The 24,400-nt window shown below is 41.6% G+C and overlaps 1 protein-coding gene across 1 annotated transcript; it reads left to right on the top strand.

Annotated features, from left to right (window-relative positions):
* Nucleotides 1-17,354: 17,354 nt before the first annotated feature.
* LOC120372149 (succinate receptor 1-like) lies at nucleotides 17,355-22,547 on the top strand. The gene is made up of 2 exons (XM_039488960.1): nucleotides 17,355-17,537; nucleotides 20,382-22,547. The coding sequence occupies exons 1-2, from the start codon at nucleotides 17,535-17,537 to the stop codon at nucleotides 21,318-21,320; spliced, it is 942 nt and encodes a 313-aa protein (XP_039344894.1). The 5' UTR covers nucleotides 17,355-17,534; the 3' UTR covers nucleotides 21,321-22,547.
* Nucleotides 22,548-24,400: the final 1,853 nt, after the last annotated feature.

Genomic DNA, 24,400 nt, shown 5'->3' with positions numbered 1-24,400 from the left:
AATCTAGGTAATTAAACAAGTTTACTGGCAAAATACAGTTTCGAGGCAAGAATTCTTTCTTTCTTTCTTTCTCACAACAAACAGGTGTTCTCTCTTTCTCCTTCTATAGCATGAGTATGAAATAAAAAATTCTTGCCTCCAAACTGTGCTGTGTATATGTTTGTGTATATCTATCTATCTTTAATATTGCTGCAGCTGTCCATTTCTGAATCATCTCTTACCATGACAAATCTTCACTAAGTAAGAAAAAAATATTTCTCCTTTAGCAAGCTGTATATTTTCATCATCTGAGTAATGCCAAGTCTTAGACTAAGTCCTTTCTTAGATGTACTTTCTGAATAACAGTCCACTTTAAGGTGTACCATATTGAGACCCCCAAATCACTAACTGCTTTTGAAAATCTGCACTAAATTTTGGGTGCAATTAATGAAATAATAGCTCTAGAGACAGGGGCTTTCCTTTTAATGAAATGTGATTTTATTTATTCACCACATAATGAGAAACCAGCTGCTATGCTGTGGAACGTAGGGGGTGGAAATTCCCCCAAAATGGCAACTCACAAAGCAAACCAGAGGATTAGCACAAGAAATTCTGTCCCAGTTTTGTAAGGTGCTGAATTCTAGCAAGTTCAGAAGATAGCTTCCACGTGACATTATAACAACTGTATATCATCAAATCAAAGGAAGGTACATTTAAAAAAATACTCTTTCAAAGGTAAAAAAGGCACAGTGACGCTAAGGTTTCTTCGTAAGTGCTTGTTATTCCCTCTCTAAGATGTACTAAATGCAAAGGTAAAACCAGGAGGTTTCAAGATATTGCCAATCTTCTCTTTCTAGATCATTTCAAAGACTGAAGGCTAGGGTGAGCTAGTACTTGGAGAGAATAAGTGAGAGCTTATAATGATCATTTGCACTTCCCAGGGGCGGCTCTATGTATTTTGCTGCCCCAAGCACGGCAGTCAAACGGCTTTCGGCAGCGCACCTGCGGGAGGTCCGCTGGTAACGCGGATTCGGCAGCATGCCTGCGGGAGGGCCACTGGTCCCATGCCTTTGGCATATCTGCCACCGAATTGCTGCTGAAGCTGCAGGACTGGCAGACTTCTCGCAGGCATGCCACCGAAGGCAGCCTGACTGCTGCCCTCACAGCGACCGGGACGCTGCCCCTCCGCGGCTTGTCGCCCCGGGCACGCGCTTTGTGCGCTGGTGCCTGGAGCTGCCCCTGGCACTTCCATCCCTTTGCATTTTCTGCCTTATCTGATGTTTGCGCCTCTTGCTAGTAAATGGAAATTTACCAAAAATGCCAAGCAGGTTTATGTGGCATAAGATTTATTCTGCAACAATAAATATACATAGCTCCATTCTTATTTTGTGGATTCTCAAATCCAAGGTACCATTAATTAAATAACAGAACACGGTATTCTGAGTAGGATTTAATCATATTTTCTAAAAACACAGAATAATATGCAAAAATGACTGCAGAATGTCATTGCTATGCCTTTCGCTTCCTTGACCACAGTGGCATATGGAAAAGATTTTAAGAAAAGAACTAGTACACTATGAAAGATTATATTGCTAAAAATAATCTCATGCCACAAACCAATCTAAGGCCTGGTGTGCACCACAAAGCTAGATTTACATAAGCCACCTTGCATCAACGTAGTTGCATATGTGTTTATGCTTAAATTTGTCTTCCACTAATGCAAGTGTCCTGTTACAGTGATGCAGTAACAGTACATCCCCAAGCGGCATTGAGCCATGGTCGAGTGTAGACACTGTTACTTACGTTGACCCTAACAGTCCTCCAGCAGCTATCTGACAATGCCTGACACAGACCAGTCTGGTCACAATTGCAAACTCCATTGCTCAGGGGTTATGGAGAACGGAAGGCCCTCTCTCCCTTTAAAGCCCTGCAAATGTTTGAAATCCCTTTTTCTGATTGTCCAGCTTGGAGAGCACAGCTAGCAGCTCTCCATTCTTGTGTGCAGCTGCTCAGCTGATAGAGCTGGCTCCATGTTCCAAACATGGCTTGGAGTAGACAGGAGATATTGGATCTCCTGGGCCTGTGGGGGAAGACGCTGAGCAGGTACAGCTATGGACCAGCCGTAGAAACATGGACATCTACAAGTAGATTGCACTGGGGGTAGGGGTAAGGAGAAGGGGTATGGCAGGGACCAGCAGCAGTGCTGCATGAAAGTGCAGGAACTGTGGAAGCCATCAGAAGGCCAGGGAGGTGAACAGTCAATCTAGTGCTGAGTCACAGACCTGCTGCTTTTACAAAAAGCTGCATGCACTATTTGCCAGAGACTGCACCCCTGCCCGCAAACCACCCTGGATTCCTCTGAGAAGCCTGAGCCAGAAGGAGGAGGAGTTGGAGGAGAAACAGGAGGAGGATGGAGGTCCAGCTATGCCATGAGCCAGGACCTTTTTGAGACTCCACCACAATCCAGTCAGTCCGGGCAATTGAGCACAGGTGAGCCCAATGCAGAGGAAGGAAACTTGGGTAAGTATGTAATTGTATTTCCCGATTCAATTATGTATGTACTGATGGCACCCCCAACTTAACAGGACACAACCATTGACCGTGTCCTGTTATTTTACTTGTACTAAATGAGATAGCAGTACAACAAAGAGAGGTGGAGTTATCTGCTTTTCATTCCTCTGTAGAATTAGGTAAGGGAGGCCATGTGGAGCATTTTGTTTATGTGCACAGGGATCTCCGTGGCATCCTCGTGAGAGATCTCGATGAAACTTTCATTACTTGGCAATCCTCTCCCAAAGGTTTCTAGGGATGGCCGCCTTATTTCTTCCTCCATGGTAGGACACTTTCCCTTCGTCAGGCATCATTGCAGTGAACAGGCTAGTGGTAGATGGGCCTAGAGGGCTTCGGGATGCCAGCAGTAGGGATGCTCTCTCTGCTTCTGTTACCCTTAGGAGTGAGATATCGTCTAGAATGACCACCGCCTCTGGAAAAAGGTGCTAGTTTTCATTGCCATTGCCCTGAAGTTATAGGTTCATGCAACGGAGCCATTCCCTTGTCATTTCCTGGAGGGTCAGAATCGCCAGGGCTGGTGCTCTGGGTGGTGCCGTGCACAAACACTCTGAAGCAGAAGTGTCAATAAGCATGTCTTGTTTAACACTTTAGGGGAGCAAGGGAAGGGAGTTCTAAATCTTAACTTTCACTTTCTGTTGTGACTATACTGACAATGGTACCTCTGTGCATTATCTGTAGCTGATGCCGCTGCGGCCTTGAAGGGTTCCCACTCCACACCTGCAGAACACCTGAGACAGATAAGGAGGAGAAAGAAGAGGACTTGGGATGACATGTGATGAAGTGGGAATATTTTGGTAACATTTCTGAGTCCTGTTTGTGCCTCAGTTTCCCCTATATACTGTATTGTTATCCAGGGGGCGGGATGGGGTGGAAATAGACTGTTTGCTCTCAGGGCAGCCTAGCTGTCTGGGGCTAGGTTCTGTGACAGACCCAGACCAGTGGGGTACAGGAGTCGGGTAGAAGGCAAATGTACTGGCCACTGGATGAACAATTTTCTGTTTCCTGAGTGACCACAGCAGGGCTGCCCTAGAGCAATCAGGAACCTGCTGGAACCAATTAAGACAGGCCAGCTAATCAAGACACCTGGAGCCAATTAAGAATTTTCTAGAATCAATTATGGCAGGCAGACTAATCAGGACACCTGGTTTAAAAAGGACCTCCCATCAGTTAGTAGGGGGGGTGTACAAGGAGCAAGGAGCGAGAATGGTGAGCTGCTGGAGGAGTGAAGACTTCAAGCGTGATCAGGCTTCAGGAGGAAGATCCTGCACTGAGGATAAAGAAGGTGCTGGGGAAGGCCATGGGGAAGTAGCCCAGGGAGTTGTAGCTGTCATTCAGCTGATACAGGGAACATTGTAGTCAGCTGCTATCACAGGGCCCTGGGCTGGAACCCAGTGTAGAGGGTGGGCCTGGGTTTCCCCCATCCCCCCAACTCCTGATCAGACACAGGAGGAGTTGATCTGGTCTGTGAGAAACACCAGAAGGGAAGGTCTAAATTGGAAAGGGATCTGGCCTGTCCCCGACCCACTAGGTGGGACACAAAGACTGTGGGGATTGTTCTCCGTTTCCCCCATGCAAGCCAGTGATGAGGTTAGCTGAATGAATGGCAGGTTTGAGCCACTAGCAAAAGTGGCCAAACTGAGGGCTGCCGTGAATCTCTGAGGTGAGCAAATCCACCTATAAGCACAGGACCCACCAAGGCAGAGAAGGAACTTTGTCACGGTTCCTATATCAACGAAGCATTTGCAAATCCAATTGCTTGGACCCTGACACCTAGCAACCAGTGACCTAGAGGGATATGGGCATCCCCGCCTCTCCTTAGGGAAGCTGAACAACATCCCCAGCTCAGGAACAAGGGACTGGAGAGGTATGAAGTGGGGGAATAAGAGTTGACTGCTGGAAGGTGTCAGGGCTCTCACCTGGAATCTGACGATGGAGGGAAAGATGGAGTTTGAACTAAAAAGTTCACCTCAGCTTGGCTGGGCTCTGGGCTAACCAGAATGGACTTGGGCTATGTTTTAAACTTCAGTTTTCTAAGCTACCCAAAAGGACTTCCTATGCTGTGTTCCTGTGAACGAACAAACCCAACTGTTTTGCCAATGATGTCACTGCAAATGCTTGGTGAAGTGCATTAATCTCTGAGGAGTGTACAAGTTTCCAACAGGAGTCAACTTCAGTTGGACTCGCTGAATGGCGCACACAGTGTGAAGCAGGAGTGCTGAAGGCCCAAAGGTCTAGTCTAAGGAGGTGGTGAAGCCACATGGCTTACCCTTCAGGAAGAGTGAGTCTCATAGGGGGTCTCTTAAGGAGTTCCTCCTACAGACTGTTCCAAAGCTGGGCACGTAGCACTGATCCTGTGCATCTGAGACACAAGTTCAATGAGATCCTGCAAGCCAGTACTGCATCAGACTTTGAGCAAAGGGTGAGCATTGCAGACAGCCTGGAGAGGGAAAGAGCAGACAGGGGAAAGGCCCAGGAGTTCCAGCAGGAAAAGGAGAGGGAGATGCACCAGTACATAATGGGCCTTCTCCAGCAGCAAATACAGATTCTGCAGGTTCTTGTGGGCCTTATGGACAGGTGAAACGATCAGTGGCCCACCTCACTTTGCAGCCCATGGAGAACTCCATTACAGCACCTCCCTCCATCTCCCCTCAACATTCCACGTGGCACCAGGGGCCACCTCCCTTCCCCAACTACGTCACCTTGGAGAACAGTAAGGAGAACCACAGCTTCACATATATTGACCTGGGAAAGCCCCAGCTGCTGTATGTGTAGGGGAAAAGGACATGAATGTTCTTTCCCCCTTGTTAAGTTCTGTTCCATTAATTACGCTTTTAAAAATCTGGACTGTATATTGCTGAAAACATCAAAAGCAACATCTATGGCTGCATGAAACTTATGAATGGTGGTGAAAGTCAAGGATGTGGATAACCAGACAGGAGTAGTGCTAGAGCCTGCCAATGTATGTGAAGTCTGTTTCCTGCCCTCTGTGCCATCTGGTCACATGCAACTATGGTTAGAGTGTTTGCTCCCCTCCACACTATGCAGCAGAAGAGCTACTATCACAACAGGTTTCTAGGAAATAGGTTAATACCATTTATCATGTTAATAACAGTAAATAGAAGAGTATAGGTGAGACTTTAGTAATTAGGGCCACAGAGCCTGGGACAATGGACATTCCCACATCATCACTGGCAGGCCATGCAGTGCTATATCCAAGGAGCACTGTGGAGATTAGGCAACACAGGAAGTATTGCCCCCAGCAATCTGAGTGTCAGCACCATGTGGCCTTCTGATTGGCCATGCTCACTATTTAACTCTGGAGGGTGCCCCAGGAAGTGGTCTGGGCAACCATACAGACTTCTGTCAAGAAGCTGAAAAAGAAAGTGAACTCCAGGAATGGTGTAGTCTAGAAACTGGCCAATACAAAATGGGAAGCTGAGCCCAAAACACTTCAAGCAACCTGTCTTGCCCTTTGTTTCTCAACTGTAGTGTACTGTACCTCAGTAGGGTCACGCTTGAGCCATGTACGCAGACTGATACTGAACTCAGTCAATCCTGTAGGATCATCTCAGGGACTTTGAAACTGACCCTCAGTGAGGTGGGATGTGTTCAGTAAAAAGGAGGTGGGGGAACAGGTGAATGATCCAGTAGATCACATTCCACTACCCAGGAAGCCAAAGTCCAGAAATAGCTTTTCCTCTGAAAATCCCTTCCTTCAAAATATCACTATGAAAAGGCTCCAAAGCAACAAAATAGTGGGAAATGCCAATAATCTTAGAGAGTGGTTCCTTCAGAACAACACCTCTTGGCCACTGACCTCAAATGAAAACACTGGTATAGTCTAATTTGAGTCAGAGCTGGGATGGGAAAGATTGGTGACAATGTGACCAAGTGGAATCTGAGAAATGACTCCAAATGTGAATGTGGAGAGCCTAGTCAAAACATTTTAACTCTGCCAACATCTTGTAATCCCAACAAGCTGTTCGACATAAGTGATAATACCAGGTCTTGGAGCAGCTTTGGAGCAAGAAGCTTTTTGACTGCCATTTATGGGGGAGGTACTCCAGACTCAGACTGCCAGTACAAGTCCTGCCACCAAATGGGCCATGTTGCTTTGTTAGTAAAACACCTCTCTTTTAAAACAAACACACAAGGTGACAAAGGAGTGAGGGGTAAATAGCTTCACAGATCCCATTATGAACAGGTAAGTCATATAACATTATCAGTCCAGTATAATTCTGGCTGTCAACTGGAAATGGACTGTGTAGGAAGTGTTAATGTGCACACAGGCTGCAAAATGTTTAATTTGCACCCATCACTATGATAGGGTCAATTTCTTGCAGGATCCATGAATACATTTTATGCTGAATTTTACAATTCAGTTGTACCAAAGTTGTGTAGATTTCAGATTAGTTCATTTACTTGCTCTCCTTTATGAAGTTGAAATTAATCAAAGTAGCTGTGTAAAATGATGGTTATGTATAATATGCTGTCTTTTTTTATATTGCTGCTAGATCTAGTCATTTAAGGAAAATATATCTTAAGCCTTTTTATTGTCTAACCTCTGTGAATCAAAACTAGTTCTCATATTGAATAACGACAACTCAATCAAAACAGACTTTTGTACATGAGGATTAAACTCTATTGCATGGCACCAGATATTCGCTAAGCTGACTTGTAAATCCTGTGACTTCAGTCATTAATTCATTTACAATGAAATTTTCATAGTCAATTTGCTTTTGACACATTTGCTTTGTTATCACGGTTCCATTGCTGCTTTTATATTGCACAAGTCATGACATCCGGTACTTTGGAGAGATTGTCTATATTTAAGTTGGCCAGATACTATTTCCATACTACAATGTGTGTACATTGATTCTGTTTCCTAGTTGTGTGAGAGAGGCCATTATATTCTTCTTAGTTACCCAGTGAAATCAGCAGAGCGTTTTGAAGAAGTTGCATGCTGTCATTATACAAAGTTCTGGATCTTTCTGCTATTAGTCATACCTGTATTTTTCTTGGTCATGGCCTTGAGTTAAAAACTCCTCTGGCAAAAATGTTTCAAAGGCTATATAATAGTTCAAGAGACAGACATAGCTTTCACACTTATTTTCAGCATGGTCTCAATCTTTGCTGGTTTCCAATTTCTCTTCATATGTATTCATATACAGCTATTCTTTTGTCGGACAAGTACTGCAAATCATACAGCAAAGACAACAAACCTTGAGAAAGCTGAAACCACTTACGCTGCCCTGGTTCTGTTTTCCATTCCTTCCTGTCCTTACCATGCTAGGAGAAATATGAGATTAGCTTCTATATGCTCTGGTTTAAAAAAAATAAAAATAAATAAAGACAGCTGTTCTATATAAATCATCAGAACAGACCAATAAGCAGTTTCAACAGTTGTTTGTATCCTGATTTTTTTCCTCTTTAATTTCCTTATAACTGATAAGTTTTTAGAGACTTCGTTTGCATAATTCAGCAAGGTGAGGTACCACTGAATACATTTGTGTACTGCTTGTTTTGAAAACTTCAGAAGTGTTGGAAGTTAATGTGTCATTTAATTCTGTTGATTTTGCTTGTTTTAGCTTTATTCATGCTAAATATTTTACAGCTATCTACATAACAGCAATTTCATTATATGACTTCATTCTCTTTAAACTCATGTTTTAAAGATGAGGCATGCAAATCCTGGGTTAAATTCAAGAAAGCAGCTGCACTGTAGGAATAATTAGCTTGCCGAACATGCAGATGTCAATAACTTTTCTTCCCTCTGTGTTTTCTCTTTCTCCCTGGCGTACTTTGCATTTGTAATAAAAATATTTCCAAACAAAGTTGACAAATAGTAAAGTGAGCTACTAAAATCCCCAAACAGCCATAAATTTGCTGTGACGAAACTGATGCAAATGTACGTAATAGCTCAGTTTTCCCTTGGTGATTCCTACCATGGTTCATATGTTAAGTTTTGTACTATATCATGTGTTCGTGCCAGGGATCTTGTTTACACTACTGGTGCCTCTTGTTTAGATTATAAGCTGCTAAATGTAGGGGCTGACTTAAACTTTATGTTGTACAGCACTGAATGCATTGTTGATGCATGAAAGCCAGGGACAGATACGCCAACTGGGGAAGGTAAAATGAAGCCCCAAAATACAGTTCAGAAGTGCCTTTCCTCAGGTTTGGCTTTAACACAAAGAAGATTCAAAAACAAGAACACAGCCCAGAACATTTGGGCTCAGATCCTCAATGGTATTTAGGCACTTAACATCCGTTGATTTCACTGGGAGTCAGATACCTAAATACTTTTGAGGATATGGCCTTTGGTAACAAATAGCAGAGGCCTTTCAAGCTGTCAGCATGCTGGGAGGGGAGAGGACACAGCCTTCACCCTAAGTAGCCTCCACTGCAGCAGTTTGGGGCGGTGTTCTGCAAGTGGCGGCAGTCCCTGTTGTTTTGCCCCCCAGTCCGTGTGCCCTTAGGGCGGCAGGCGCGTTTCCGCGGTGGCGGCAATTCGGCAGCAGCTTCTATGTTTAGCTGTCCGCGGTGGCTTCAGCTAAACATAGAAGCTGCCACCAAATTGCCACCACCGCGGAAACGCACCTGCTGCTCTAAGGGCACACGGACTGCCTCCGCCGCCCCCAGCGGCAATTCGGTGTGCTGCTTGGGGCGGCGAAAACTGTAGAGCTGGCCCTGTTTACAGCAGCAGCATCCAGATCCCCCATGTGATAGAAAGAGAATCAGGACTCTCCCTGTAAACCCATACATGCTGGGAGCTAAGAAGCACGTTATATCTTGACACAGTGAATGTTGAATAAATAGTGTTGGAAACAGTATTTGTAGGACTTGTTAATTTCCACTGACTTTAAATCTCTTTCTATTTAGCAGTCCCTAACTGCCAACAGATATGGTACGTATAGCGTAGAGCACCTGCCATTATGCGAATCTGCTCTTAGGTCATGGTCCCATAGCCCTTACATCAGTGGGACAATTTTTATGAATAAAAGTTGCAGGATCATGCCCTTACACACAGCATAGTAAGGCCCTGCTCCTACAAACATGTATTATTGTTTCCTGCCCTAAGTATAGGGGAAAGGTGGAGTAACTGTTGACAAGCAACTCTCTTGATCGTGACCTTGTTAAATATAGGCCCAAGAATGGTGGAATTGAAGGAAAGGAAAGAAAGGCTTTATTTGTTTTTGGTTTTTTTCCTGAGTGGAAAGAACTGGAATGAGACAGATTTTGAGGATTTTTTTAAGGTGGTAGCAGGAGCTGTATTCACAAAGCCAAATGTTCCGGTATAGAGGCACCAGTTGCGCCGGCATAAGGGCACCAGTATAGGAGCCGTATAGGGGCACCAGTATTCACATAGCTGAATGCACCAGCATTAATTATACTGCATAGGGCCCCATAAATCCTAGGAATGGTCTTGCTTACAGTTTGCTTGCTGTGCACTGGGTGTTTTCCAAGGCCTCATTAAAAACAGTCTGTGCTCTAAGGAACTCGCAGCATAAGGCACCTAAATGATTAAAACCACCTACATTTCAGCAAAAGAGCAGCCTACATATGCAATGTCCATAGCTAAACAATATGCAATATTCATAACAAAATCTGAACATACTTATTAAGAAGCATTTTTCATTGAAAAGACTTAAATTGAGGAAAATGTGGAATGAGTGCTGTACATGGGAGCTCAGGAACCTTAGACCAGTTGTCATCAAACTGTGGGGCATGCCCCCCTGAGGGGCATGAAGAATCATTTGGGGGGGCACAGTGGGACCTGGGCCACCCTCCTTGGGGGGTGGCGAGGGATTGTCACCCAGCCCCACTTTGTCCCTGGCCCTGGCCCCCAGCTGCAGCTCTGCTCCTGGCCCCAGCCACATCTCTGGCACCTGACAGTAGTATAAGGGCCCTACCATCAATCAAACCCTAACCCCACCCTTGACCCCTTTAGTCCCTCCCACCTGTCACTGGAAGTCCCACCCTATGGGGGTATTACTTCTGGGCTCAAGGTGGCCACCGGAAGAAAGGTGTTCTCATATGACCCCTCTAAGAACTCCTCCCACCACCCTCTACTAATCAGGAAGGGTTACATTCCCAAAAGGACCGCCCAGAGAGGAAATTTTGACCAATCAGGGTCAAATCAGAGATATCTACGACCTGTCTCTCTCTGAAACAGAAAAATAAAGTGATTCAAGGCCACCAGAGGCTACCTTTCATTACCATAATTACATCCTAAAAAAGGATTGCTTGTGTTACAAGAGTAATTTGTCTCACAAACAGTCATTTCTATTTGTAACTGGCTCCATTTTTTCCTCATAAGAGAAACAGACCATCAGTGGAAGATGGCTTTGAACCATTAAACACAAAAGTGTTCATATATTTTTAGAAGGAACGTTACGTTATCTCAACCCAATGAATGGACTAGATGACCTCCTGAGGTCCCTTCCAACCCTGAGATTCTATGATTCTATGATTTGGGGGTATATTTAATCTGGTTATTGCCATCTCTCAATTTGTATTGATTGTATTTTATTATGTGACTTCCTCTGGTCTTGAGCCACTATTTTCCTATTCAAAATTGTTCTTGATTCTTATTTGTTAGGCAACTACAGTGGCCATTTATTTACATACTATTCCTTTTGACATTGAGGCTGTCTACAGCTGACCTGGCTCCCAGTATTGCTGCTCTTACTCATCTAGACCTCTCACTCATGTCAGTGGGAGGTCTGCCTAGGTAATAGCTACATAAGGATCACATTTTGGGCTCTCTATCTAGACTTAGCCATAGATACATTTTGAACAGATTGCTACCTTCATCAGAAAACACCCTTAGAGTGAATTTTCTGAGGGGATCGTGACACAGCTGAAAAATGTTGAATAAAATAGTTGGCGCTACGTCCGTGCCTCCTGAAGCGTGGAGTGGTGTTTCTCCTGTATCTGTGACTTCCACCCTCCTTTCCTTGCAGATATTATTTTATTTTTCTCAATATCTACTTTATACTTCACTCACCCATCACAGCCTGGCTATAGTTTTCAAGGTGAGCCTCCAAAAATAAGTAATTATGGACCAACAGTCACATGCATCTCCAGGTGTGACCCTTAATTTTCTTTACACTGGGTGTTTGCTCAAGTCTCTCACATTTAAGCCCGTACCTGATATCTCTAATATTAAAAACAGGATAGAAAGATATGGTATATGAAATGTGTAAGACCACATCTTTCCCTTAATTACCAAATACCTTTAGTATTGCATGTGTATATGTGAAGGAAGGATATGGCTGGTAATCTTCTGATACCGTAAGGTATCTAACAGATCTTTCTTGATTGTGGCTGCTAACCTGTCCAACAAATGCACAGTAACATCCACAAGCAGGCAAGGTATTAAAACCACAACTTCTCTCCAAAGTCAGCTCAGTAAACAGGGCTGTCTTCATAACCAGGGAAAAAATACAGAGATAAAGCAGAGACAAAGACTTCGAGCCCAATCCTGGTATCCTTGACTTTCACTTTGAGTAGATTACAGCTTTGGGTGAAAAGCACATCACCTCAAGAAACAAATTTAGAAAAGTTTATTAAAAAATGCCTCATACAAAGTGCAAGAATTCTTCCATTGAACTGAAATTGAGTGAGTACTGTCACTAAATGTGCCGTGAACATGACTGCTCTTTTGTTTGCTTCATTGGCACTAACCACAAGGAAGGTTGTAGATAGTGAAGATAAAAATGAGTATTTCTTCACACAACACACAGTCAACTTGTGCTCTAAGGAACAAGACCAACGCCAAGTCCATAACAGGGTTCTAAAAAGAACTAGCTATATTTATGGAGGGTAGGTCCATCAATGGCTATTAGCCAGGATTGGCAGGAAGGGTGTCCCTAGCCTCTGTTTGCTAGAAGCTGGAAATGAGCGACAGGAGATGGATCGCTTGATGATTACCATTCCCTCTGGGGCACCAGGCACTGGCCACTGTTGGAAGACAGGATACTGGGCTAGAAGGACCTTTGGTCTGACCCAGTAGGTTCATTCTTATGTTCTTATGAGTTTGAATTCACCAAGTGCAAGTTGTTTGGTGATGATGCAAGTGTCTGGGGTCTCCTGAACACTTGGTGTCCTCCCACTACTACTCTCTCTGTTAGCATTGTTCATGTATGAACACTTTCTCTGGGGATCATTCTTCTGTCCAGTTTTCTCTCAGTGATTTATTATGGGGTTTCCAAAGCACTCATTGTTGGTGTAACTCTGGCAGTAAAACTCCCATTGATTTTACTAGGAGATAAACTTTTGAAAAATTTCACCCTCGGTCTCTCTTATGGATTTATGTCTTTGTTAATTAACCATGGTTAAAACTACTTCCTCCTGCTCCCAATCTCTAATACTGCATCTGGATGAAAAGAAGAAACCATACAGTGTGTTATCTAAGTGGTCATCTTCTCATGTACATCTGCTGTTCGTGACTTTCATTTTGTTTAATCTTCTTAATCACCATCATGGCAACTTCATAACTCTTAGTATTGTCGCTAAATGCACCATGAGCAAAACTGCTCTTTTGTTTGCTTCATTGGCACTAACCACAAAGAAGATACTGTAGATACTGAAGATAAAAAGCCATGACATGCCCTGTTTCCAGGATGAGATGAGTGCATGACATAGAAAGGAACTACTGCAGCTTCTGTTTGATACGCCCAGATCACTTTTCTTTTTTTAAGTGGAAACTTTGGTGATCCTGTGGTGCTTTTTATTTTCTTATCTTTTTTTCATTTTTTCCCTGCTCCTCCTTGCACCTTTTTCAAAATCTGTTTTCTTCCTTTTCATAACTTCAGTGTTGAATCACTGCCCTTCTAACCAACCCAGTCCAAAAATAAGTAATAGATTGTCCATTATTTGTTTATTTGTCTTACTGCAATATCATCTTATCATGCAGGATTGTGTGTTTGAGGAGGATGGGAAGAGAACTGTAAGTCACTTTTTCATACGTCATTGTGGAGGGGTTCCCCTCCAAAAGTTGTCATCTTCAGGCACTAGCCTGCTAGTTTTTGGGGCACAGACTCCACAACCTCTGCTCACAGTTTAAAATTCCTGGTTGGATCCTGAAGTCCGTACTTTTCAAGAAACCTAGAAATCAGTAGAAGGAATACAGAAATACTTACAGCAGTGCAATGGTAGTTGTACCTAGTAGGAACTCCAGGATTTGGTGATATAGCATGGAACACTTGCACAGTCAACGATGAAGACAAAAGGGCCTAGTCTTCTGGCTGTGTATGTGTGTGTGTGTGTGTCTATCTCCAGGAATAGTAAAGAATCTAAGACCACAAGACTGCAGTCTTGCCACCTCAGGCAAGAGCCCTGATGGTGGATGTGGTTGTAGCATTCCCATTTCTTCATAATACTTTCCTCTTCCTAACAACATCCCTTTTAATCTTTCCTGGTTTAAGCTTGCTTTCTTTCCAGTTTTCATCAGACAATTGAGCAGTAGCCTTTTCTTTGTTGGGAGACAAAGGGAGTTAGAGCTGGAATCATTGTCCTGCTAATGACACCAGAGCCTAACAGTCTTACATGAATAGGATGTATGCTTGAACTGAAGTCCATGGGGCTCTATAGGTGAGCATCTTCACACGAGGAAGGACTTTCCCTAGTACTTTCAGGGACTCATTTGAAGTTACAGGGACAAACTGTAAAGAAGAGAGGTGTGGTGCATTTTCTTTAGTGCCAGTGAGGCTGTCAGAAACTCAGTTGATTTTTGTCTGCAGAGAAGGAAGAGAGAATGTGCCCAGGCCACTGGTGAGGATATCACACATGACTCTCTCTCTGGCTTTAGAATGCATGCTCCTTGCATCATGGACCTATTATTTTTTTTGACACAGTACATGTAGTGCAGTGTCATGTTCACTAATAATGCTACCCAAATATTAGATACCATCAGTCTAAGAAATATTGCAATGAATATCCTGTTTATGTTGGAATCAGATTTTGATTATTTAAAGTTTAGCCTTAGTTACAAGCAATTAGTGCTCTGTAAATGTACCTATTTTACTGACCTGTAGGAATTTATTGCACAAATACTCTGAAAGTGCTACAGTATTCCCTGAGGGACAATCAGAATTATTTTCTTGATCTCATACTGCCCTCCCCATCTCAATTCATAAATTTTGGGCCACTGTGGAGTATTATTGTTTTAAGGCCAGTCAGTAATTCTCAGGAGGCTGCCATTATCTGGGCAAAAAAAAGTAATTCTTCTTTGTTTACATGAAATTGAGACCTAATGAGCTTCTTCACAAAAAAATCCTGTTTAAAAATAAATAAATGTGAGCCTGGGCCTGAACCCTTCATATACAATATAATCTGAAATGAATGGTACTTGTTTGGTGAGAGAGGTCTATAGGATTGGGCCTTCTGTCTAAACCTTTCCATATACCACACTGAGCATCAACCTGTTATACAACAGAAATTTTGGCTTCTTAACATCTCTCTCTCTCTCTCTCTCGCACAAACTTTACATGTATATAGGTATGTAATCAAAACAAACATTTGTTACGTTCTGGAATATATATAAGCTCTCGTGCTTCACAGCATAGCCAACTTCTCCACACGCAGTGCAGAAAACCCGTTTAAAATTCAATTTAATTAAACCAATCCAAACCCTTTTCTAGACACACTTGTCAGCTGAAAACATGTTCTGTTGATTTACCTTGCAGCTGTAAATTTACTGATGCAATGTAAACCAAAATAAAGTGGGTTAAAGCCTTTTTTTTTTCTTGCTTTTCTAAAGTATCTGATACTGGCCATGGTCAGAGACAGGATGCTGGGTTAGATGGACTGCGGATCTGACTTGCTAAGATGGTTACTGTGGGTGGGATCCATGAAAGGCCTGAGGCATTGCAATGCTGAGCACCACTGCACCTAACTTTTAGGCAGCTAGAAACTCACAGGAACAACAGTAAGATCCACAAGGCCCAAGTTAAGTGCCTAGACTCCCTATACAATGAATAGGGAGAGATAAGTGTGTTAGAACGTGATCCATAAAAGCCAGCATATTAGGCGTGGAGCTGCCTAAGCTAATTAGAACAAGATGCTGATGAGAGGAATTTGTAATAAGCCCAACCCCGCTCACAAAGGTAACCTGGACGTGGGTACCTATTTCACCTGGTCATTCACAAATGGAACTCACCACCTGGAGTCAGGGAGCTAAAGCACCTTAGTTGCCTCTTGTGGGAATTGATTTAGGCACCTGCTTCACTCCACACAAAATGGCCGGAGGAGGAGGTGGTGCTGCCCATCTTATGACTCTTAGCCTGGTGTACTCACCTAGGATGTTAAAGCCCCAGGTTCAATTCCCACACCTCTGCCAGAGGGAGGGAGAGGATTTGAATAGGGGTGGGGTCTCCCACGTCTCAGGAGGTTGCTCTAACCACTGAGGTCTCATATATTCCTATGTGAGGCTTCCTCAGTCCTTCCAGTTGAAGCCATTCCACTGTGGGTAAATAATGAGTGACTGGAGCAGGGCCCTGGGTCTTCCACCTCCCAAGTGGGTGCCCTAACTGCTAGACTACAGAGTCACTTTCAATCGCTGGCTCTGGCCCAGTGATTGTTCCACTGTGGATAAATATGAGAACGACTCTTTAGTCCAGTGGTTAGGGCAACTATGTGGGAGATCCAGGGTATGCCTCCACTGCAATAAAACACTTACGGCTGGCCCATGTCATCTGACTCGGGCTCGGGTTGTGGGGCTATAAAATGAAGTGTCATGTTCCCACTTGAGCTGGAGCCTGAGTTCTGGAACCCACCCCCTTGCTGGGTTTTAGAGCCGGTCAGTTGCCCCAGGCTCTGAGACTCACTGCCATCTGGGTCTTTTTTTGTAGGATAGGTGTATCCTAAGTTACTTCATGGATCTCACAATAGGTTTGGCAGGCTAGAAAATGCCTTGCTTCAGAAATTTTGATGTTGTCAGTGGCCCCCCCACAAAGTACTCAATTGCTCTTTCATTTTGAAAAATTAAGTCAAAATTTTTTGGGGGTATGTTTAAAAATAGTTTGCTTTTAGTTTTCAGTGAAAGTTGATCTTTCCCTAACCAAGTTTGGATATTCCTGTTCACGACACAGGGCCAAAAGTTTGAGTGGTGCCAAGCTGACCTGTAAAACTATTGGTATACTTTAATCTGCCTTAATTTTTGTGCAAGCTATAATGACCACATTTTTGCACATGCAAAAACGTTCAAACTTTTGCTTGCAAACTGAATTTGTGTGAAAATAAAATGAATGGAGTGCAGCAATCCAATATGCATATGAAAATCAAACTTGAAGATACATATCTGAGTTTTTTTTCATGCAAAACATTTTGTCATGTAAATCAGCATGTGCAGATACCCTGTTTACATTACAAACATTAGGGAATTAATTCTCATAACACCTTGAGGAGGTAGGAAAGAGTCGTTCTGCTTATTTTGATGGGAAACTGAGGCACGGAAGTTGTTTGATTTACCCAAGGTTAGTGAATGAAGGAAAGAAATGTCATTATAACCCAGAGCTCCTGATTCCTAGTCCTGCAATTCAGCCACAAGGCTGTACATATCCTCCTGTTATGAATATTTCATTAGTATTAGGAAATAGTAGTTTTAAACATCTGTTTACTGAATTCAAAATCTTTCAGCATTCTCCAGCCATTTACAAATAAATATGCACAACTGAACATTTCTGGCTACTTACTGTAGCACATATATAGTCAGATTTGAATAGCTCTCTGCAAAGAAGAATTATTTCATTAGTTTTCTAGTTGACTCAGAATAAGTTTTGCAATACTTTCCATTTCAGTGAACCTTCCCACACAGCAAGCTCCGACAACTTTCCCTGTACTCTTGAATAATTAACCACCTTTGCGTGATATGCAAAATAAGCTGAGACAACAGTGTTCAATTGCACTCCAGTAAGCCAGAAGCTTTCATCTGGTCATGGTTAAAGGAGTGTCTACTAAGATAGTACTCATTCCACAAAATGGTAAGTTGTAATCTTTAGTGAGTTAGACTTTCATATTAAACTGTTACAGTGTTAAACTCTTTAAAGCTTACGACAAAATGTTAAAATATGTCCCTTTGTTAACAAAATTTAAAGATGTGGCTAACCATATAAAAACAACTAAATGAAGAGTGTACTTCATTCTGCCTTTGTGTTACATGTACCCTGACTATTGCTTTGAAGGTGATCAATAAGTCTATTTACAGGATGTACATGGGACAATGGGGCTTTCAATATTTTAAAGGTTTTTTTCCATTCAAAATGTGAATGTTTATGTAGTGTGCAGTGATCTGGTTGCTTAAACATTTTTATTTTTAAACAAAAGGTTTGAGTTTGTTCCTAATTGTTTGAATTGCAAGGGCTAGCTAAAGGCAGTACCTGGGGTTGCTTTGATCAAAGTCAAAAACTCTTGGGGATTCTATCAATATTTTTACAAGAATCTATTAGTACACGATATCTGTGTATACATTTTTGTTTCATATGACTATTTTATCCCATAGCTTTAAAAGAAGTGTTTCTTGCCACAATAGAGTATCAATAGAGTATATAATTCAGTGACGGATTTTATATATTTTAGACAATACAAACAATAAATATACAAAACATTTATAATAGGAATGTCAGAGAAGGAGCATGTAACTATCTTAAGGAGCTTATGTATAGCAGATTTTGAGACAATGTAATTTCCCTTTTTCGGAAGCATTAATTAAGACTTCATTGAACTTAAATTGTAATCTAATTTCTATTTTTCTTGTGTTTCATTTTCCCACCATATGTTGTCAGTGATGTGCTGCCAATATTTTAATAATGGGCTCCTACAAAAATTCCCTCCTTAGCCTGTAATAAGCCCCACAAACCAGGTGTGTGTGTTTGTTGACGTGCAGGGAGGGAAGGGTAAAGAACTAGAGAATCTATTAATGTACTTCCCCATATAAATAGAAAGAATTTCTCATAACTGTAACCTATGAAGAAAGCAAAACTGCTTGGCAAACAAACTGTCACTAAGTACACTCTAGTAGAAATGTTTATACTTGTTTCTGAAAAATATATTGAGTACATCGAAGATACAGCACAATAATCAACCTGTGTCATTTGAGAAAAATAAAAGCATCCTTCCCCCAGATTTGTTGATACCGGGTGCAATCTACTGCATTTAAAGGCAAAGCAATGTTTTTGAGCCCAAGGGATAATTTGCATATTGTTGGGGAGAGGTGGGTGAACTGCTTCAGAGACAAAGTATCCCAGTCCTCTCTGGAATTTTAACAAAGGCTCTTTAGCCCATCATGATATATTTTATTCTGAAATCAAAAAGGAGAATAATAAAACAGTTGATTTAAATAATCAAAGAGAAGGTGCAATAAACTGTAGATGTTATTCTCAATTATCCTGGGTAATTTGCCTTATTAGAGTTATTTATATTATCAAGGAATTAAAATAGTAAATGTCATTATTTATAGATAGGCCTACACTGAAAAGGGATGCTGAACAATGTATTTTTACAGCTTTGCAAAGTGAGTGAACAAGCAAAATTGTGTGCTTATATTCCCTTAATAAAGCATTTCCCTTAGCACGCAGCAATTGAATAGTTACATGTTAGCTAAAATACAGAAAACATACTTCGCTGAAAGTTCTCCAGGACAGGGACTGTCTCTCAGCTTCACCGCACTCGACAAAATGGGACCATGGGCACTCTGTCATACAAAATAATTAATTATAATTATAATAATACACCATACAGAGAGCTGAATAGATCTCTGGGGTTTACTTGTAAAATATTTGCTACAAAAATTGTGAATTGATGAAAGTTTACAGATTACACCACTGAAATTTCACTAATTTTATTCTGAATTTGAAATTAGCTAATGTCTTTTCCTTGACTTCAGTGGGATTTGGAGCTGCCTCTGAGTCTGCCAACATTTGTGAACTTTGGATTTAATTTGGCTTGTTTTGGGAAAAATAGACAAATAATATTATGGTCTATTAAACTGCAAGTACTTGAGATCTCCATTTCTTCAATATTTTCTCAGAATATTTGAGACACAGATGTAAACTGCAGTGCATGCTGTAGCTACATTATCTCCTCTATAAGACTGTTTCCATGTAATTCTGATAAAAAGATTATTATTAGTTTATTACTGGGAATATATAAATAGCAAATATTCCTATTGGTTAACAAACAAGTTTGTTTCCCTCTTTTTTTAACCACCATGACTAATAGAAACTTCTTCAGAGCATAGTCATATCAATGGCTCAATCCTGTGCTACTACTTCATTCCTTACTTGGGCAAAGGTCCCATTGGAAATGATGGGATTTCTGCCTTAGTAAGCAGTGAGTGAGATGTGGGAGTAAAGCTCCACAGGCACAAAAGCAGAGGATTTCCAAAAAATGCTCTTATGAGACAGATTTTGCTTGTTTGTATTTTTTCTCTTCCCCTCCGATCACACTCCCTCCAGCCCAGTGCTGGGTAAGTATAACACAATGCTTTCAGTTTACATTCATAGCATAATGAACGCTAAGAATCAAAATCACCTTTGTGCTCTGTCTTATGGGAGACTCTCAGGAAAATAAATGTTGCCACGCAAAATCCCAAAGTCCTCATTCAATTTCTTACTGAGGCAGAATTCTTACTGGATTTCAGCCGAATGTTTTTATCATTGTGTTTTTACATCGCTTTGATACCAAGACCTTGAAACAGAAAGTTTAAGTCTTTATAAGACACATTTTTTGCAGAGCTGGAAATATCTGAGTTGTGATACCAAAAAACAGAATAGCGCTGTAATTGTCATTTTATTCTTACTATTGATTTTACTTTTTTAACTTCCCAGGATATGAATAAGACAGTCGACTGCAAGGAGATGGATAACACCCTGCAAAAATATTACCTTTCTACCATCTATACCATTGAGTTCGTTCTTGGCATCATTGGAAACAGCATCGTTGTCTTTGGATACGTATTCTGCCTGAAAGTTTGGAAAAGTGGCAATATTTACTTGTTTAACTTATCACTATCAGACTTTGTATTTCTGTGCACACTTCCAATGTTGGTGACAAGCTACTCCAAAGAAAAGTGGACATATGGGCACATGTTGTGCCAAAGCAACAGGTTCATGCTGCATGTGAACCTATACACAAGCATCCTTTTCCTTACCTTTATCAGCATTGATCGTTATATGCTCATGCAATATCCTTTCAGAGACCATTTTCTACAGAAGAGGAAGATAGCTGTTGTTTTCTCTGTTGCCATATGGATCCTTGTTATACTTGAACTGGTGCCAATAATCATCTTCATAGGAGCTAGAAATACCAGTGATATCAGTGATAACCAATGTATAGATTATGCAAGTTCTGGAGATCCAGCAAAAAGCCTGATCTATAGCATATGCCTGACTCTTCTGGGGTTTGTAATCCCTCTTTGTGTTATGTGCTTCTTTTACGTGAAGATGGTTATCTTTCTTAAGAAACGTAGTGAGCGGCTCCCAGCTGCGCAGAACCTTGAGAAACCTCTTTCTTTTGTCATCATTGCACTGGTTTTCTTTTCACTGTTCTTTACTCCATTTCACATAATGCGCAGTGTGAGGATTGCCTCCCGAATGAAATCCTGGAAGCTTTCCCTGTGCACACAGAGCATCATAAATGCCATTTATATTATCACAAAGCCTATTGCATTTTTAAATAGCGTAATTAACCCTGTCTTTTATTTCCTAATGGGTGATCGCTTCAGGGAGATGCTGATGACTAAAGTAAGACAACTCTTAAAAAGGTGAAAATGAGGTGTCGAGAAAGCCCTCTGACAGGGAACACACTGAGGAATAAAGGACCCTGGTTGATGGGACAACTTTTACTGCTGTATATCAAGCCTTATGTAGCTAGCTTCATTTAGGCTTGGTTTGCACATACACAATGAAGCCATTACTAAGCAACTGCATAATAGACCTGATCTTACTATCTTTATTCAGGCAAAACTCTCACTGGCTTCAATAGCTGGTTATAAGAGTCACAGGACTGGACTAAGTATTTCTATATGATAGAAGAATGTAATATTTATGCACTTGTCTGTTTTAACTAGGGTTACCAGATAGCAACAGTGAAAAAATGGAACAGGATGTGGGAGGTAATAGGTGCCTATATAAGAAAAAGTCCCCAAAAACGGGACTGTCCCTTTAAAAATGGGACATCTGGTCACCTTAGTTTTAACTTAATGGAAATCTAATGTCCTGATGGTGTCTGTCAGAGGGCAGAGATTATATGCGGAGGTGGTGTAGATGTGTCGGTCCCAGGACATTAAAGACAAGTTGGTAGCACTAGACCCCACACTCAACATTCACCCCATGGCCCTTTCTTTGTTCTTGTTTCACACTGTTTCTGTGTGGCTGGAGACCATTCACCTTTACAGTAAGTGACTGAGCCACGTTCAATTCTTGGTTGAACTGGTGGTGGGGAGGAAGGAGTTGGTGCATCCCAGGATGGGCTCAATAGTTTTATAATAAATTATCATTTGTGTGTGTTGGTATTTGTTGAATAACTGAAAAATGGTGAACCTTGCTTTAGGAGCCCATGGATTATCTGATACCTGACTTGGGCTAGAGAAGTTCAAATCTCAAGCCAGACTTCACTTCAGTGCTCTCCACAGGATCATGAAGTACTGTACGTAAAAAGATGGTTCATGATGGGAACTAAATGGCCTGATTTAGGATGGAAATTTTGCCATCTGATATAGTTCTTGTATTTTTTAAATTTGTTTCATAATAGCCTGATAATAAAACATTCAGTAGATAAAGTTAAAAAAACCTGTTCAGTGTTTTGCTTTTAATATGCACGTTCCCACAGCTTCATGACTTCTGCATTTCTCAGTACACAGTACAATCCTGTAAACTGAATAACTCAGCATGAAAATTGAAATGTATTGAATATAAAGTACATTTGAACAATATTAGCTAAGATTTCTACCTTTGTCACCTGTTTGACACATTTCAGACCAGAGTTTCAACGGGTCTAAATGCTAATTTATACCAGCACAGGATCTCACTCTCAATGCCCTGTTAAGTATGAGAGCAACAAATTGTTCAACCATCTACCCTGTACATTGAACTGAGCTATTTGGTTTGAAGTTCAGCGGGACCATGAAACTATTTTCACCCATTCTCCACCAGCACCTGCCATAGAGTATAATTTTGGGGGGAAAGGGTGGTAGTAGAGATCGCTGGACAAAAACTCCATGCTTTATTCATTCACATTCATTATGCATACTTCCACCTTTTCATGTTCTCTGTATGTATAAATATCTCCTGTCTGTGTGTTCCATTCTATGCATCCGAAGAAGTGAGCTACAGCTCACGAAAGCTCATGCTAAAATAAATTTGTTAGTCTTTAAGGAGCCACAAGTACTCCTGTTCTTTTTGCGGATACAGACTAACACGGCTGCTACTCTGAAACCTTTCATTTAAATGGTGTTCTTGAACAACTAGTTTCTTTTGCAGAAAAGTTACAAAGTAAACTTCATCTAACAATTTCAACTCATTTAGAAGCATGATTTTAGCCTTGCAACAGGCCTGTGAGGTAGATAATCATTCCTGTTTATAGATAACCCATTTTACTAGATGCCACAAAAAAACACTTTGTGAATCTGCAGTAGTAGTAGGCAAAGAGAAGAGGAAAGGCTGGTAAGAAGGAAATTCTTTCACAATTGTTATCTGCAAAGCACACTGTGCAAAAATAACTTGAATTTTGCACAGACCTCATTCATATCAAACTCTAGCTGAAGTTGATACTCCCTTGCAAGTGAGATAGTAATCTGCATTCTGCAATCTGCTAATGTAGTAGCATTTTCAATATCATCAAAAGAAAATTGGCTTCTACATCAGAATGAGACCAATAACAAGGAGCATAGATATTAAAGATGAAATTTAGTCCAGCTCCAGCCAGGGCAGGAGCTTTTCCCCCCACAGTAAGTTTTCTAGAGTGTATCACCGATCCTTCCTTCCCATTCTAGGTATGAATGTTTTTATAGGTGACAGGTGTGTTTGCCATATTTGAAAGAGTTCATTAAAACAAAAGCAAAATACATATTTTTAGTATAGCCCCTGTAAACTGAATACTAATTGTTCACTGCATTATCTTACAATATTTGCACTTTAATCCAAACAGGTTTTGACTGGAAAAGCATAATGTGCATCAAACCTCCATTTCTACACTAGGTTTGTTTTGTGCATAAAACTTCAATGTTGACACCCATTGGGTTTGTAACAAATCTGCATAAATCGCATATCACTTTGTCAGTGAGGAAAAAGATCCATCATACGAACTATGGCAGCACTGCCTGCTAGCCTTGATACAGATAAGCCTGCTTGCGTTATCAATGTTTCCTGTGTTTTTTAAAGACCACAGTACTTAAAACTAAGCAGCCATTATTCACTTGAGTCTGGAACTTGACATAAAACATGTTCAGACCAAAGGACAAGGGTTTATATGCAAAATAGCCAATACAATGGTTAAATGTTACATTTTAAAATAAGTATTTATCCTTTTAAAAAGGGGCTTTCACAGAAGGAAAACACTCAGATATTAGGGCCACCCAGAGGATTCAGAAGGCCTGGGGTGTTCGGCGGTAAGGGACCCCTGCTTCGGTGGTAATTCGGCGGCGGGGGGTCCTTCCACTCCGGGACCCACCGCCGAAGTGCCCCAAAGACCCACAGCAGGGCCCCCCCCACCGCTGAATTACCGCCGAAGACCTGGCACTTCATTGGCAGGTCCCGCTTCAGCAGTAATTCGGCGGCGGGGGGTCCTTCTGCCCCAGGCTGGAAGGACCCCCACCCTCCCCCGCCGCCAAAGACCCAGAGCAGAAGAA

Source organism: Mauremys reevesii, linkage group 9, assembly GCF_016161935.1.
Source record: "Mauremys reevesii isolate NIE-2019 linkage group 9, ASM1616193v1, whole genome shotgun sequence".
Classification (NCBI taxonomy): domain Eukaryota; kingdom Metazoa; phylum Chordata; order Testudines; family Geoemydidae; genus Mauremys; species Mauremys reevesii.
The sequence above is the reverse complement of the archived record's forward strand: the minus strand, read 5'-3'. Positions and strand labels throughout refer to the sequence as shown.